Source organism: Gymnoscopelus braueri, assembly GCF_963280865.1.
Source record: "Gymnoscopelus braueri genome assembly, chromosome: 19".
NCBI lineage: Eukaryota > Metazoa > Chordata > Actinopteri > Myctophiformes > Myctophidae > Gymnoscopelus > Gymnoscopelus braueri.
This window is the reverse complement of record NC_137621.1, coordinates 20830946-20848981: the sequence shown is the minus strand read 5'-3', so window position 1 is coordinate 20848981 and position 18036 is coordinate 20830946. Positions and strand designations below refer to the sequence as shown.

The window sequence follows — 18036 nt, the reverse complement described above, 5'->3', positions numbered from 1 at the left end:
TGTGTGTGTGTGTGTGTGTGTGTGTGTGTGTGTGTGTGTGTGTGTGTGTGTGTGTGTGTGTGTGTGTGTGTGTGTGTGTGTGTGTGTGTGTGTGTGTGTGTGTGTGTGTGTGTGTGAGATATCGTTGTTGTCAGGCAAAAACCTCTTATCAAAATCAGCGAAGTGGCTCTGGACTGGCTGTGCTCCTACCTATCAGACAGGTCATTTTCCGTTGCACTTGGTGATGCCTCCTCCTCTTCTTCTCCTCTCTTTTGTTCCCCAGGGTTCGATCCTGGGTCCCATTTTATTTATCATATATATGCTACCCTTGGGGCAAATTATGCGTAAACATAATATAGCTTTTCATTGCTACGCAGATGATGACACTCAGCTGTATGTCCCCAAAAAACCTGGCTACACTGATGTCACTTGCATTGAGTCCTGTTTCAATGACCTCAAACAATGGATGTCTAAAAACTTCCTTCAATTAAATGAATCTAAATCGGAAGTAATTATATTCACCCCCTCCTGCCCAAACACAGAAATTGTTGAAAACCTTACTTCAAGTCTTGGTGCCCTCTCCAAAACCGTTAAAAAGAAGGCCCGTAACCTGGGTGTCATGTTTGACCCAGAGCTGTCTTTTGACATCCAGGTAACGTTCAGTCCTGCTTTGTCTAGCTAAGACAACTAGCAAAGGTCAGGCCTTTCCTTACAGCTGCAGACATAGAAAAGGTCATTCACGCTTTTATCTCCTCCAGACTTGACTATTGCAATGCACTTTATTCAGGGATCAGTAAGAAAATTTTTCATAGACTGCAACTGATACAAAATACTGCTGCTAGGCTCCTGACCCGCACAAAGAGAGGTGAGCACATACAGTCCTTGCGGTCCTTCATTGGTTACCATTGGAGTTTTAGAATTGATTTTAAGATTTTATTTTTTTGTTTTTAAAGCCTTAAATGGTCAGGCTCCTGCCTATATACAGTATGTTATCTTATAAGCCAGGCCGCTGCCTGAGATCATCCAGCAGGGCCTTATTGATGGTGACCTCAGGCAGGCAAACTCAGCGTCCTCTTTCAAATCTCTTCTAAAAACTCACCTTAATCACACAGCTTTTTCCTAGATTATGAATTGTTGTACTATTTATGAAATTAATGTCTGATTTGTATTGTATTTTTTAACTGTTGTTATTGTAAAGCACTTCGTAACTTGTTTTTGAAAGGTGCTATATAAATAAAGTTATTATTTATGATTACCTCCATGTTCTAACTTTTGGTGTTTTTTTGTAAATGAACGCCCTACTTGATCATACTACAGCGTCACACAAAAGCATCAAAAGTAGCAGATCCACAAGCTCGAGGTGCGTTTTGAGCTTGTCGATTTGCTACTTTTGCTATTTTTGCATTTGAATCTGTGCCTGAGCCTGTTTGGCTCTAAACCTTCTGTCAATGTTTCTTAGCTTTCTTCAAAATTCTGTTCTGCTTTGTCTTGTAACTTGATCCTGTACCTGAATTTGGATCTTTGCCTACTGTTTTGGGGCTTGTTCATTATTAATTAAACCCCTTTATAATTTGAACTGCTCTGCCCTGCCTGCATGCACCCGGGTCCTACTCATCATTCACTGTAACATAGTCCTGTCTAGACAGAATAATCATTGTAACATCTTCACATCAATTGTTCTGTTGTCATTCACTCAACCTCATCAAAAGCTGGAGTGTCTTATTTCCTCCTCTTCAAAGGCATAAGCCATCCATCCTTCCGTTTTCTCTTTCATGTTCCTCATAAGCCTTGTCGTACTGACTTTTGCCTTTCCTATTAGACTGAGCAGTGAGCAATGACTATGCTACTTCACAATGTACAATCAAATGTCATATGCTGGTGATGGAAGTGGATATTTTTTTGGCTATATCATTAATTGTATAGCACTCTCAACCATCCTACTGATAAAGAGCATGTAAGGAATACATTAAAACAACTGACTCACTCTGTAATTGTGTGAATGTTTATTTATGTATATGGCTGATATACTGGAATGAAAATAAATAAATGGTGATGAAATGGAAGGCTTGCCATATAAGTGACTGAGGTTAAAGTGCAAGAGCAAGATGCACTGACTAAAGATATCATTATATTGCTATGAAAATAACTAACTACCTATCATGCAATGTTGGGCTTAAAAAGCTCTTTAATTATTGTCAGTCACTGTATATTCAGTAGACTAGACCAGGGGTTCTCAACCTGTGGGTCGGGACCCCCAGGGGGGTCTCCACATGATTTGGGGGGGTCCCCAGATGGCCATTGAAGTGACGATTTAAGGAAAAAAGACCATTACTGCATCAAAAGTAATCAACAAACTATACTATAGAAACTGGCCAAACATTGGCCAAATGATCAAATAATGTATTTCACAAAAATTGTGAAAATAGCAGATCTACAAGCTCACAACGCCTTGTGAGCTTGTAGATCTGCTATTTTCACAATATGAATCTAACCGAGTCAAACTAAATGTCATGCCTCAACTCCTACAATTCCAAGTGCTTGTCAGGGTGAGGGGTCCTCAGTTCAAATATGATTAGCCTGATTAGCCTGATGCATGTGTGACACACACACACACACACACACACACACACACACACACACACACACACACACACACACACACACACACACACACACACACACACACACACACACACACACAGATCTTAAAACATCGCCCTTTGCAGAAAAACATACATTTACGCTTTGAAGAGTGACTGCTGCATTGTTTGACTGGTGTTGTGAAATGTTTATAGATAATACTTTTCTACATTCTAATTGGCACCTTGAAATTTGTTCAATTTAGCCTCAACACGTATTCTGATAGCTGGGTATCAAGAATGACAGGTTATTTTCCCCAGCAGGCAGGAAATAATGCATATTCCACATTAATTCAGCTGATTTACACTTTCCTCTCGCATAATTTCTTACATTTGTTCCAGCATTGAACAATTACAGTCAAGACAAATACTATCACCATCGCTCAGCATTAATTCAAAATGATATGATTATTATGAGTCAATTAAAAGGTGACTCTGCAACTAATATTGAATATCAAAGCCTATGGTCTGCTTGTACTTGTATGAGTGAGTGAAAAATAAATCCCTTTGAATCTTTGAATTATCTGCTCTTGGTGTGAAACTGTAGTCCATATTTGTCATTAGTCGAAATTTAAAGGTTTAAATTTTTGTAAAACAAACAAACAATGCAGGCAGCAGGCAGCAGGCATTGTGCAATTTGACCTTGTAGCTAGTTATTTTCACCACAGGAGAAATTATAAAATAGGGCTTTTTAAAGAAAGCTATGATAAATCATGTTAATTTTACAACCAATGAAAATAGAGCATGAGTAGAGTAGCACCATTTGATAAATCATGTTATAACTTGTAGTGTATGCAATATAATAACTAAACACTTTATCAATCATACAGTCTTTGGTTATAGCTATTATTTACCAAACACAATAACTGTCAATTTATTAATCACGTTTTTTAATATAAAAATTAAAAGAATAATGCAAAGAATATATAGCCAAAATATAAAATGATTAGCTATAAAAAAATATATATGCAATTTCAAAAATAAATAAACGAATACCTCGTATCAACGTGAGAACTTTAAGCTCACCTGCTGTGTTCCTCTGCCCGCACGACCACTAGCGCTGCTGCTCAGCGTTGCCAGATTATGTGAAAGAAATAAGCAACCAGGTTTAGGAAAACAAGCACAAAAGAAGCAACTAATAGTAATAGCCCACTGTATGTGCACTTTTAAACCAGATCGGCTATTTGAAAATAGCTCAGTACAAGCTCACTACATATATCTACAAGCTCACACTGTGCTTGTAGATCTGCTATTTTCAAAAAATCTTGAAATAAAATGTGTGTGTGTGTGTGAATGTTTTTGAAACATTCAACACATATGCTCCCTGGCACAAAAGTTTTTCATGAAAATATCTGAGAACCACTGGTTTAAATAATAATTAAAACATTTGGAAGCAAGCTCAAATAAGCAACTACACTTTAGAAACGAGCCCAAACAAAACACAACCCGCAACTAACCAATATTTACAAGCAACTTTACAGAAAAAGAAGCCGAAATGCGCTTATTATAAGCCGACATGGCAACACCGCATGCAGGCGCATGTGTGTCCCACTGACCATAGATATATCTTTGCCACTGACTGTAGCATATACTGACTGTATGCCACTGACTGACTCAGAGTTGACTGTTGCAGTAGTGTAAAGTAACTAAGTACATGTACTCAAGTACTGTACTTTACTGGAGTATTTCCAATTTTCAATACTTTTACTTCTACTCCACTACATCTCAGAGGCAAATATTGTAGGCTACTTTTACTCCACTACAATAATTTCAAAACGTTTAGTTACTATAGTTACTTTGTAGATTTTGATTATCATTACAAAACCACTTCAGACCTAAATTCTTTGGCATATATGAAAATATATAAATAGCCGATGAGCTTATAGATCTGCTATTTTCAAAGTATTTTGTATACATTTTGAAAACTTGAAACGTGAAATGGGACCTTCGGCATAATGAGTAGGCTACTCTTACTTTTGGTACTTAAAGTACATTTTGATGCCACTTTTGTACTTTTACTCAAGTCAATTTTGAATACCGAACTTGTAGCCTACTTGTAACAGACTATTTTCCACAATAGGGTATTGCCACATTTTACTTAAATAAAGAAAATCACACCCTGTGTGAAGTGGGCGGTGTCTTGCTAGCTAATCACAATACTGAATGGAGTCAACCAATCATGTACAAAAAATAAATACATTTATTGAAACACTCTTTATGATGGAAGAAACCATAACTTTAAAAAAACTAATTTATGGGTTTTTTTAAGTTATGGTTTCTTATATAGGGCTATGCACATGTGTCATGTGACACTGGCCAATCACAGTCCTGAATAGACTGTGATTGGCCAATCACAGTGCAGGGTTAGGCGGGGTACATTTTTGGCCAATCACAGCGCAGGATTTGTTGTACAAATATCCAAACCTCACTTATAGGGGCGGTTTCACCGCCCAAAAATGGATTACTTCTTCCGTCACTGGACTGTTAGTTGCACAGTAGCCTAAAACGGGTTCTTGAAGTTCTAACCCCAGCCACCCCCACCGGTCATTCAACCTTAAGCCATTACCATACCTTAGTAGGCCATCTATAGGCCTACCAGTAGTTCCCAAACTTTTTACCTCAAGACCCAAAAGAGAAATTTGATGTCTCCCACTCTCCCCGGGACCCAAACTAGTGAAAATAGTAGATTTTCAAGCTCGTTTTCACTACTTCTTTTTCTTTTCCCTCTAATCAATGAGTAAATAAAAAAAATGAAAAAAATGAAATGCTTTTGAAAAAAACTTTTTTTTTTTAACTTTTGACAAATTTAGAATTTTGGGGGAATTTGTTGAAAATCTTTTGAAATAGGAAAAAAATGATAAAGGGGTATTTACTCGTCGTGACGAATAAAAATTGGTCTGCAACCCACATATGGGCCCGACCCACTGTTTGGGAAACAGTGATCTATACAAGGTAATAATAGGCCTATCAAAAACTCTGTGTTGTATAACTCTATGGTCAATAATACATGGCGTTTTTAGGGACGCCTAGTCTACTTGTTTAAAATTGATATAATTTTAGCTCCATTCAGCCCACGTTTTGGAGACATTATGCTCATCTGTGATTTAGCCTAACATATCTGCAAATATAAGTACCATAATCATTGCATATTAGGACCAAATATCAACAAACAAGTTACTGCTGCCTAAGGATACAAGAATAAATCACATAAACCATTAAATAGAATCCACACCTCAAACGTTAGTTAAGTGGTTGAATGTTTACTGAACAATTAAAAACGTAACATTAATAACAACATTAATCTGGAACATAAGGTGCACTCTCATTTTGCTTAGACTGAGAATGCTTTAAACAACTTGTTTTCATTTAATCGCATGTGAAATTAATATGGCAATGATGAGGATATATCACACTGAATATTACACCATCAGTTATTTGTTACAGATAATTAACACTCCTTATTCACCCATTAAACCCAGCATACTCTTGAATAATTATGCATTGGTTCAGGGATTATAATTTACAAAATGCCTAACATTTCCAAAACAATACTCTGTAATGGTCCTCATTAACAACTAAGTGCGAGATCATGTACAACCTAAGTCACAACGTTACAGAGAGAGGATGGACCGTAGTGTACGTATACCACATATTCTATGTCTACAGAACAACATGTCATGGCATTTTTTATCCTACTTTATGCATTTACACAGTGCAACATGTTTGAAGAATACAAATCACTGACTGATACAAGATTCAATACTCGAGTCGGTGGCTTAGTGCAGTGGTTCTCAACCTTTTCAGGCCGTGACCCCCCCTAAAATAATCACATTTGAACTGGGGACCCCCCATCCTGACAAGAACTTAGAATTGTAGGAGTTGAGGCATTACAATTAGTTTGACTCGGTTCCACAGATAAATATTGTGAAGATAGCCGATCTACAAGCTCACAATGCTTCTTTACTATTTGACAATTTTGGGAATGTTTGACCAGTTTTTGTAGTATAGTTTACTTACTTACTTCTTTTTTTGGGAGGTATTAAAAAGGCTCACTGTCATCTGGGGACCCCCCCCAAAATCATCATCGACTGCGACCCACAGGTTGAGAACCGCTGGTGAATAGGAGGGATTACTACGAGCCATAACTGTCTTTGATGATGGCAGATTAATCCACTTGGTCAAACAACCTCTAACAATTCTGATCAATTCAGAATGCTCCTGAACAGAAGAACCCTAAGCAAGTTACTATTTTTTTTTTTTACCACCACTAAAACAAGTCATTTCTCTGGAGAATGAGCATTATCTTGTTCAGGCTTTTGTGTGTCTCCTTCTGTGTTGATTCCGTCCTGTGTTTGGTCCTGTTCAGAGGTACCGTCAGCTGTTTCTGTGTTCTGAGATGGTCTGAGGAGATATTCCAGCTCCTCTGCACTGATGGCCACCTTTTCAGGGATTAACCACCGCTTGAAGTGCTCCAGGGCGCTGTGAAAGGAAATACACATACAGTATCAAGACACTGGGGCGAGGACATGAGAAATCAACATTTAGAACAGTGGTTGTCAACCTTTTCTGGATAAGAAAAAGGTGCGGGTCCACCAATCTCACCACTTAACACGGCAGCTGTGTTGCGCTTCAGCAGAGGTCAGCAACATACAGTACAAACACAGTTCTATGGGCTACTTCTTACCTGAACCCAAAGTTACTGGAGGACTCAATTCACTTCACTGCTTTTAAAAAGGTAGTACGTTATTTTTTGGGCCAAACTAAATATTTTTTGAGAAAACAGAAATGCCCTATATGCAGATATTAACCATTGCTATATAATTTTTGTTCGGTAACAGGGCCAGGGGTCTCCCCATCTCTTTAATAAACAGAAAATACATCTTCAGGTGGGTTGCCAATTTCATCGAATCAGGAAAGAGTACCTATAGTCAGGGGATATTTCAAAAATCTGGGAATAAATTCCTTACCAAGAAATGTCTTCACCAATGTGTTTGTAAAAGTGTCCAGTAACACATCTCATAAAGACTGAAATGCAGTTTCCCTAGGGGAATTTGACAGCTGCTGAAAGTTGGGGTACCCACCATAACCTTATGCAAGGGGGGGAAAATCCAAATTTAAATCTGTTTTAAGTAGCATGTGAGGGGGCAAACTAGGGTGTTTTTATGATTCTGAATCCATTGCAAGCATTTGTTTTGCACCAAAACCACTCCTTGGGATAAAAACGGCCATAGCCAACCTTTTCCAGGTAATTTTTTTGTGTAAAAAGCCCATTGAGATTGGGCCGTTTTTAGCCCAAGGAGTGGTTTTGGTGCAAAACAAATGCTTGCAATGGATTCAGAATCATAAAAACACCCTAGTTTGACCCCTCACATGCTACTTAAAACAGAATTAAAATGTTTTAAAAAATCCCTGCATAAGGTTATGGTGGGTCCCTCAACTTTCAGCAGCTGTCAAAAATTCCCCTAGGGAAACTGCATTTCAGTCTTTATGAGATGTGTTACTAGACACTTTTACAAACACATTGGTGAAGAAATTTCTTGGTAAGGAATTTATTCCTAGATATGACATTATTCTGATAATATTCCCTGACTACTACCCATTTAACAGGTTAAATTTTTAGTGTTTCGGTTTAAAATTTGTCTGCTCATTTCTTGGCGTAATCACTTCCAATTTCACTTGTTTATCCTGTTGTATTGGATAAAATTGGTATCTGGAGCAGATAATACATTTTCTGTTTACTAAAGAGAGACAGACCCCTGTTACAGAGCAAACACTCTTGAGCAATGATTGCTATCATAATTAGAGCTATTTCTTTCACACATCACATCCTAATAACAAAAAAAATAACAATGAATGTTTCAACACTGCATCTTCAAATGTTTTGACTTGTTTGTTTGCACCTTAAAGCATGAAGCTGAAGTGAATTGAGTGCTCCAGTATCATCCTGGTTCAGTCACTAAGAAGTGGCACGTAGAACTGTTGTTACTTAGAAAAATCTTAGATTGGTTAAACCAATTTAATATTCAATACACTCTGCAACTAAAATAATTGTGTTGACCGACCTTATGGAAAGTTTTACGCACTGCCTGTTTTGATGTCATGCCGTGGTGGGAAATTAATACCAGACAAATGTGGTTTCATTTTGGCAGTCATAAGGCATAAATGAACACAAAAGTATTTTCTTGTGCTGTGGCTGTGCCAGATTTAACGAGAGAAAAAACTAATTAATTTAATCTCCAGAAGGTGAAAAGATAAATACTAGAAACCGGCGCTCGCTGCTCAGTGGAGCACAAATCTAACTACTTGTGCGATCATCATAATTCTCAACAATAACTTCTAGACAAGGTCAATGTTTTTGTAACTAAGAGATACGCTGGGGGAAAAAGGTTTTACATGCACAGATTCTTAACTGTTGTACAAAACAGATTTGCGTCACAGCAGTAGTGTAGTTCCCATACACCGGACGGACAGCTTGTGCCCAACTGGCATAGCCTGGAGGGATGTACATACAATTATAATATTACACAAAAATAACCTTCGTCCCGGCCTCTGGCAGACATAATGAAAGTGAGATGGAACTGTTGCTGCTTGGCATCTAATAAAACCGATTAATTGACAGTGTGTGTGGTGGGCTGCTTTTAAAAGCCCTTTAATATGCCATTACCGGTCTGCACAACAGATAGTACAAAAATATCGATATCCAGGACGCCCTTCAGTATACTATAAACGTCTTTTATACTTTTGGTACATACTTATCGTCCATGTCACCACCTTGGAAGAGCTCAGACGTCTGGGCATCATGTAGGAATCTGTCCCAACACTCTTTCTTGGCTTGAGACAAAGAGCGCAGCATGTCCCTGGAGGTCACATCACTGGACTGCCCCTTCAGCCTCTTCAGGCGGTTCTCTGAAATCAAATATAGAAGCACATTTTTTGTAAATTTCTATAACCTCTACGCTATTTTTGCTATCTGGCATCTAGAGTTGCAATACCAACCCTTGACAGCCCATTCATCCAAACAGAAAAGTCAGATCTGATTGTATTAAACGACGTTAAACTCACCAACATTGCAGCTGTACGGAAAGCTTGGATTATCCTCTTTGTATCTGCAATGTTTTTGTTTCACAATAATCCACCATAGACAGGTTATGATGAGCTACTTTCTGTCAATAAATTCCATGCACGTGATTGTTTGAGTTTAGAAGCGCTCGTTGGAAATCACTCAACGGTCCTGCGTAACACCTGTTTCGACATTGCACATAATGCAGAAGGCAGCAGGAAGTTGCATTATTGAAAACGAGTGTTTCTTTACATACAGCTGCAATGTTGCTGAGTTTAATGTTGTTTAATACAATCAAGATCGGACTTTTCTGTTTTGGATGAATGGGCTGTCAAGGGTTGGTATTGCAACTCTAGATGCCAGACAGCAAAAATAGCATCCAAAGAGTTGCTTGCGGCTATGTCACACAACGGTTTTCATGGACTGTTTCACTAGGGAATAAAACAGTGATGAATACATAACCCCCCACATGCCACCAGCTTGTTAACAAGGTGTTGCAACTGTGATAACTATATGGTGATGAAAATATACACAATCCCTGATCCCTTCAATCCCTAAAACACATTTGATCAAGAAGAAGTAAAAGGTCATGTAGGCACTGGCAGACAGAGGAAAGAGAGGCAACTAGGAAAACAGACGAGGGAAACGAGCAGGAATGGAGATCCATACCTAAACTTGCTATGTAGATGTCTGAATCCTCCATGGGTTCCCAGTTGGCACCAGAAGAATGCGTACATGTTCCATTTGATTGTCCATTCGCCTGCAGGCCGACTTGGGATGCTGGCTGGAAGGAATCTGTGAAGTGGCTACGGTTTACATCCCGAATAGGTTCTTCCACCGTTGCTCCTGGCAAACTGGAGCAGATCTCGGACCAGAGCTCTCCACTGGACCGAGCCTCCTTGTTCTCGAAGTCCTCAATCATACCGGTGCACTAATCGTGTTAATAGGGATGTCCTCGGCTAGGTTAAATAACCTAGTTAATCAGACATATACATGTGAGAATCTAGTATAGTTAACAGGAATGTGAATCAGATGGAAAAGTCTAAAAAAGCAGGCTTGCTACCTATCAAGCTAGTAAGCTAAAATTGTGGAGAACCATGACATGCAGCGGTTTTATATAGCATTTGCCTGTGGGGGACATTTGTTACATCAACATCTTACCTCTTTGAAAAAGACAATACGCATTTATAGTACCAATGTATCACTAAAAACAAAAAGACTTGACCTGCTAGCTAACGATGCCCATGATCTCTGAAAGACAATGTCGGAAGTACCACGGGCACGGACGGCAGTCAACTTCCTTATTTTGAGTAAGTTCATTGGACCATCAAACTGCCTGTCAAATTGTTCTGCGATCTGATTGGCGCTGTGCTGGTATCTGTTGCAGAACCCCCTTCTTATTGGTCAGATTTGACGGTCCTGTGCAAGGACCCAGGAAGACGTTAATCCCTGCCTGGTACATCGATGGTGCTCTTCATACCAAAGGTAAATAAGTACTGACCAGGGGAAGGTGTCTTTTGTTTCATTTAGTATTTTGTGACTATTGATTGATTTAGGACCAGCCACTGTCTACCGTTGTTGACTGTTGATACTTGTTAGCGTTGTGATACTGCTAACTTTAGCTGTCTATGCAGAACATCACTGGACCCTGAAATCTGCATAATCTCTTCGCTTCGGTCAAATTCTATTTTGATTGATATAGCTGAGAATTCTTTCATAGCAATTTGGGGAAGTTGTTTTTCTTTGCATTGACATGAGGTAAACACAAATCTGAGCCCGCTGTGACATGATGTCCCTACAATTCCTGACATATTATATATATATGATTTATATATGACTAAACCAACTATAACTTGCCACTTTTTCTCATTGATAAAATCTGTATGGGTCTATTCTACATGTTTGTGCCAACTGTGTGTTTTATTCACTGATCTGTTGTTGTAGTTTATAAATATCTTTATGCTTATCATATTGTTCCTTTTATCCTGCTCTGTAGAGCACTTTTGTGACTATGTCTGGAATTGTGCTATATAAATAAATTCATTATCATTACAACTGACCATCATTCATCACCTCTATGTCACTCAAGAGGTCAAATGTAGACTTTGCGTGTCACATATTTTGCTTTATTTTATTTTATTTGCACATACATTCTCATTACAGTGTGGGAGATGCAAGCAGTGTTTCGTCTGGCTGTAGTGGCGTTCCCTATGGGTGTGCTGCTATCCCGGACAATGGCTTGGATATCCAGTGGCAAGACTCAAGCAGAACTCATCAGCCGGCTTAGGGGTAGGTAATGAAAAACTGTTGAAAAAATGATGTATTTCATAGATTATAGTATACATGGGTGTCATTCATTTCTGCACTCATGAATGTAATATCAGAACACTGATGTGTCAGTGTGTGGATGCATTATGCCATGGGTCTTCAACAGGGCGTCCAGGGACCCCTAGGGGGCCCTCAGAGTTACTACAGGGGGGTCACCAAATCTTTGTGTGATAGTAACTTTTTTTGTACATTAACCATCTGAACCCTAGCATCCCTGTTCTGAGGGGAACATTAGCCAAAAATAAGCATATCTACAAGCTCACAACGCTGTGAGGTGTTGTGAGCTTTGCCTATTTTCGGCAAAGAGGTTTGGTGTAGAGGGAAAAAAGCGCAGACAAAGTACAAGTTTTCTAAGTATTGAGGGTTTAACTTAAGTGGTTAACTGTCTGAAAATACATATTAACATGAATCCAACACAACGCTACACTGACAGTGATGTCAAACAAGTCTATGAAGCTATATGAAATCTATGAAAAACACAATTTTATACAATATGTAGAGGGGGGTTGCTGCTTCATCTTTCTCTCAGTTTAGGGGTCCTTGGACTGAAAAGCGTTGAAGACCCCTGCATTATGCTATACTGGAGACCAATAGTCTTCCTCCGACAGACCAGTTAAATCTTCCTTTTATTTCCTCTGACTCCTATTTAAGGATGATTTTTATTCCCAGTGACACCTTCTTTAAATGCTTTTTTATGCTTATTCATAATATATCTTTTGTATTTGTCTTCTCTCAGTTTTAACCTGTGCCCCCCCCCCTCTTTTTGTGATGTGTTTTTAACTAACCTTGCCTGTATGAGCTATGGGATATCTGAATTTCCCCTCGGGGATTAATAAAGTATCTATCTATCTATCTATCTATCTATCTATCTATCTATTCTAGACCATGGGGTGATCCGCAGTGACAGAGTGTTTGACTCCATGCTGGCTACAGACAGAGGAATCTATTCTAAAGACTACCCTTATGCTGACTCTCCTCAATCCATAGGTATATCAAGGCAGTCGCAGTTTATTTTTAAAGCAACCCCGTAGTAGCCTACTCACTTGTAGTGTATAAGTGATAGAAGTATTCTAAGACATGTTATGTTTATTTCTATTATCAAAGGATATAGGGCAACAATTAGTGCTCCACATATGGTGAGTAAGAAAGAATGCAATAACATGAATTTCAATCTAGGCATATCAAGACATGAGTGGTGGATTGATAGTGCTCTTTTCTTTGTGTTGCCTTTGCAGCATGCCCATGCTCTGGAGGTACTGAGTGACAAGCTAACTGAAGGGGCATCAGCGTTGGATGTGGGTTCAGGGAGTGGCTATCTCACTGCCTGCTTTGCAAGAATGGTAAACGTCCACAATTGTAATCATCTTATAATCAAGTTATTTCTGACCTGATATTTCCATGAGATATGGCATCCGTCTGACTAAGTTGCAGCTTAATTTAAAGCCAGATTTATACTTTGTTGCGAGGTGGTGTCGTTCAACCTAAATAACTGATTTTCACTGAGCAACACTGTCAGAGTCATTGGCACTGCGCCAGAGTCTAAATTAAGCTTAAGTAGTCTAAGGCAGTGGTTGTCAATGTGGAGACTGTGGACCCCCAGTGGTCCTTGAGGGGATTCCAGCGGGTCCCCACCAGGATCGTTAGTTACCAAATGGACCCTTATTAGCCTGTAACTCCGAGAGTGTACAAATGGAACCAAATGGAGTCTTACCTCTTACGGGTCCATTTGGTTCGATTTGTACACTCTCAAATTATAACTCACTCTGAGGATTTTCCAGTGTAGATTGGAGGCCCAGAGATGGAGAATTGCATCTAAAACATTTGAGAATCACTGATCTAAAGTAAAGATTGTTCTGTTGACCGTAGGTAGGGCCCACTGGTAAAGTGGTGGGGATTGAACACATCGACGAGCTGGTGCAAACCTCAGTGAGAAATGTGCAGGCTGACGACCCACAGCTGCTCTCATCTGGGCGCATCACACTTTTGGGTGAGTTGGGTAACATCGGGACGTATGACCTTTTAAGCCTGTTTAATACTTTGTTGCACGCCAGTGTCGTGCACTGAAAATCGCCGATCTACAAGCTCACACAACGTGTCGCAGCGAGACACGTTGTGAGCTTGTAGATCGGCTACTTTCAATGTGTGACACGGGATGTGCAACCAAGTATAAATCAGTCTGTGTTGGTTGCTGTCTTGACAACAAACATATTGGATTTGACGGATGAGGTAACATCATGTCATTCATACATCCGTTCACAGCTGGGGATGGAAGGCTGGGATATCCAGACGGGGCACCATATGATGCCATCCATGTTGGTGCAGCTGCGCCTACAATCCCTAAGGCTGTAAGGACTATTATGGTTTTTAAATGAATACAATACAATATGATGCAAAAAAGTTAAAACATTTGTTCTTCAATATATGATTCAATAAATGTGTATATTATAATAGAGAAGTGGATTATTGTGCTACATGATTATACACACACACAAACACGCGCGTTTGGACATTGATTGTACTAGATTGATGTTTTTATTCCAATGCCCTATTTTTATTATATACTTATTTACAATTAATCGTTTTACGTTGTGGCTCTGCAAGAGGCTAACCGTCTATCGACAGGGTTGTGTGTGTCTGGCTGTCTGGAGCTAATCTCGCAAACCGCTTGACCAATCAGCGGCAGACTTTGTATACACACTGCCAGTAGGCTAGTACCTCCACCCAAATGTATAATATTTCACTTTAACTAGGCCGATGCCGGTTGGGAAAGATGCCCCTCGGGTTGTGCTTTAACTGTTGTACCTGTTGTCAAGATACCTGTTGTGTCTGTCTGTCTGTCTGTCTGTCTGTGTCCCTTCTATGTCCATATATGGAGTTCTGTGTCAGCCATGCCCAAATATGGAGTCCAGGCCAGTCTATGATGTCAGTACTTCGATGTCATATTGATGCTTGATAAATGGTATTCCATATATGGGGTTTTGCGGATTTACCCATAATGTTTTGGACAACCACGTTCTCGGTCGGACGGTTCTTGAGTTATGCGGGGGGACAGAATGCGGGGACACACAGACGGATGGACGGACGGACGGACAGACAGACACGCAGGGATTTCAAGCATTTATAGATTTTACGATGGAAGTCAATGGGTCTGTTATCTTGCTGAAACCATGCCCAAATTTGGAGTTATATGTTATAGGTATGTCATAGACACCCCTAAGATGACTGACGTCACGGGCTGGTCACATGCGGTCTGAGATCCGCATTGTAGCCATGTCGTTTCTATGTGGATCCTACTTATTATGTGGTACTCTGTCTATTCCTGTTAAGTTTTTATATGCTACATTAGAGGACTTAATCCTATTTTGAATCATCATTGAAATGTGATGCAAAACTAATTTCCAATGCAAATGACAACAGTATTATGTTGATGTTATCTTTTCAACCTCTTGTCCTGGAAGCTCTTGGAGCAGCTGAAGCCCGGGGGACGGTTGGTCCTGCCAGTGGGTCCAGATGGTGGCAGTCAGGTTCTAGAACAGTACGACCGGCAGAGTGACGGAACCTTCCTCAGGAAAGCGCTGATGGGAGTGGTCTACGTGCCCCTAACTGACAAGAGACGTCAGTGGCCCAGGTATAAAGATGACTAGAAATATGTTGTTACTAAACCAATATAATTGGATTAAAATGTATCCAAGGATTTTGATGTAATTTAGGTTCTCACTTGTTATTTCCATGAAAAGGACAAAGCATTTCTATGGTGATTTGATCATAAACATGCCATTTTTATTTGCCTCCATCTGGAGCCTCCATCTACTTGACTGTAGCTGGAGGACAGGATATTGCCCGTGCACATGCTATATAGTCTCGCGTAGCCAGACAACTATTCCACAATCTCTGAATGCTATATAGAGTCTGGAACTACAACTCCCAAAATCCGAGGGAGGAAGCTGGCACTTCCGTTCACGAAAATATATTTTAAAATATCTTTACATTTTATTTTTTTATTTCCATTTCTGCTAAATATACTTAGATGATTTGTATTTATATTAGGATAAATTTGCGCGACTGTAAAGACGAAACGGAAGTGGGTAGGAGGCTTCACATCCGGTTTATATTTTAATCATGATCAGAGCTTCCGAGTCCCAGACTGTATGACCGGAAACATTTGAAAATTGTGGGAGGCAACAGTCTGGCCACGCGAGACTACATGCTATATAAATGAGAAGTTTCCTCATGATATCCTTCCTATCCTTTTCTCCCCAGTGGTGATCTCTGACTGCAGTGTGGTTGCCCCTGCAGGAGGTGGCGCTGGTGCTGCAGTTCCTGAGTTCCGTAGAACTGCTGATTTGTTCCATCAGACTCCAGTCCCGCAGCCAGTCAGCTGCCCCGCTAGTCACCTAGCAACATGAAAGATCAATGTGCTTTCCTCTGCTATTGAGTGAGTGAGCACATGAAGCCGGGTAACAGTGATGACTGTATTCCCAGAATCCAGTGAGTCAGGACAATATTGTAATATGTACCCACTGACATGTTTGTCAGTGGGTACAAAAGTAATTTAGGGTATTATGGTTGGAAGAAATGTTGGATGTTTATTGCTTTGGGAATATTGCTTTCATGGATTGTTTTCTGTAATTAATTGCCCCAGTGTTTTTTCATCACTTGCTTTTCATATTGTTTTATAGCGCATAAGATAGATCTGTGTGTAAACCATGTAGGAATTATTTGCTTTCATGATTGCAATTAAACAGCAGCAAAATAAGTGTCTATACAAGCCAAGGGGATGCAATAAATTATTTCTAATTGAAAATCTGTGTTATTTTAATGAAGTGAGAACGTTAAAAATAATAGCAAACTAATTTAAATAGTGTGGAGTGAGTCACTTTGTTTCATTCTGGTTCTTATGCTACTCTATTTGTATGCTACAGCATGTTGATACACTTTAAAAAATAGAGGATTTGATGCATTTTCCCCCTTATATATTTTTCCATTACATTTGAAACATGGAGATTAACTAATAAAATATAATTACTTAAAAAGTCTGAGTCTGTTTTATGTGGCCAAGTCCGCCATTGTCTTTAACAACATGAAGTTTGTGTAATTCCTAGCCAAAACCAGTGGTGGAAAGTAACTAAGTACAGAGTAAATGTACAATTTTTAGGTACTTTTACTTTCCTGGAGTATTTCAATACTTTTACTTCTACTCCACATCTCAGAGGCAAATATTGTACTTTTTACTCCACTTCAATTATTTGAAAACTTTAGTTCCTAGTTACTTTGTGGATTTGAATTATTATTACAAAATATACATTAACCATTTCAGCCATATTTAGACTGGCTATTTTGAAAAGATTTGTATACATTTTTATACATATGATACCTTGTGAAACGGGACATTATGCATAGTGATACTTTACTTTTGGTACTTTAACTACATTATGATGCCGATGCCAAAAGGACCCCAATTGAAACAAGCCAATGGCTTTCTTGGGCTTTTTAATCCTATTTAGTTGACCTTGTATTTGAACTGTGCTTTTTTTCTGCAAACTTCTAAATAAAGTATTCAATCAATCAATCAATCAATTACTTTTGTACTTTTACTCAAGTACATTTTGATTACCGGACTTGTAGAGTGTTTCTACATTGCAGTATTGATACTTTTACTTAAATAAAGAAATGTAATAATTTTTCCACCACTGGCCAAAACTATGGCTAAGTATCATAATGCAGGCCTGCATTTGCATCTCCAACACACTCAAGTGACATCGACTCCCTTCCCACGTGGCGTGACGTCACGTAACTAACTAAAATAATATAAATACGACATCCCCCTGCGTTATTGTTTACAGTACATATCTGTTGCTCTGTAAAGTAACACCTACGCAGGTCACGTACCACACAGAGCCGTATATAATTTAATTTGACCATAGAGTGGGTATATAGGACCAGGCGCTCGGCAGGACACCCTCATTTTACAATACTACAAATTGACGTCATCATTCCACGGCGCGGCCGAAGCAAGCAGGACCCCCTCTA

General features: G+C 39.2%; 2 protein-coding genes across 2 annotated transcripts; one reads left to right on the top strand and one right to left on the bottom strand.

Moving 5' to 3' along the window:
- Window positions 1-5858: 5858 nt before the first annotated feature.
- On the bottom strand, window positions 5859-10951 carry ccdc32 (coiled-coil domain containing 32). Its single transcript, XM_080413826.1, has 4 exons — window positions 10840-10951; window positions 10348-10651; window positions 9371-9524; window positions 5859-7097 (listed from the first exon to the last, which is right to left on the bottom strand). Exons 2-4 carry the CDS (start codon window positions 10598-10600, stop codon window positions 6896-6898), a joined length of 609 nt encoding a protein of 202 aa, XP_080269952.1. The 5' UTR covers window positions 10601-10651; window positions 10840-10951; the 3' UTR covers window positions 5859-6895.
- Window positions 10952-11102: 151 nt separating this feature from the next.
- pcmtl (l-isoaspartyl protein carboxyl methyltransferase, like) lies at window positions 11103-17033 on the top strand. The gene is made up of 9 exons (XM_080413902.1): window positions 11103-11163; window positions 11842-11967; window positions 12889-12993; window positions 13111-13142; window positions 13242-13346; window positions 13873-13993; window positions 14266-14351; window positions 15465-15634; window positions 16267-17033. Exons 2-9 carry the CDS (start codon window positions 11850-11852, stop codon window positions 16277-16279), a joined length of 750 nt encoding a protein of 249 aa, XP_080270028.1. The 5' UTR covers window positions 11103-11163; window positions 11842-11849; the 3' UTR covers window positions 16280-17033.
- Window positions 17034-18036: the final 1003 nt, after the last annotated feature.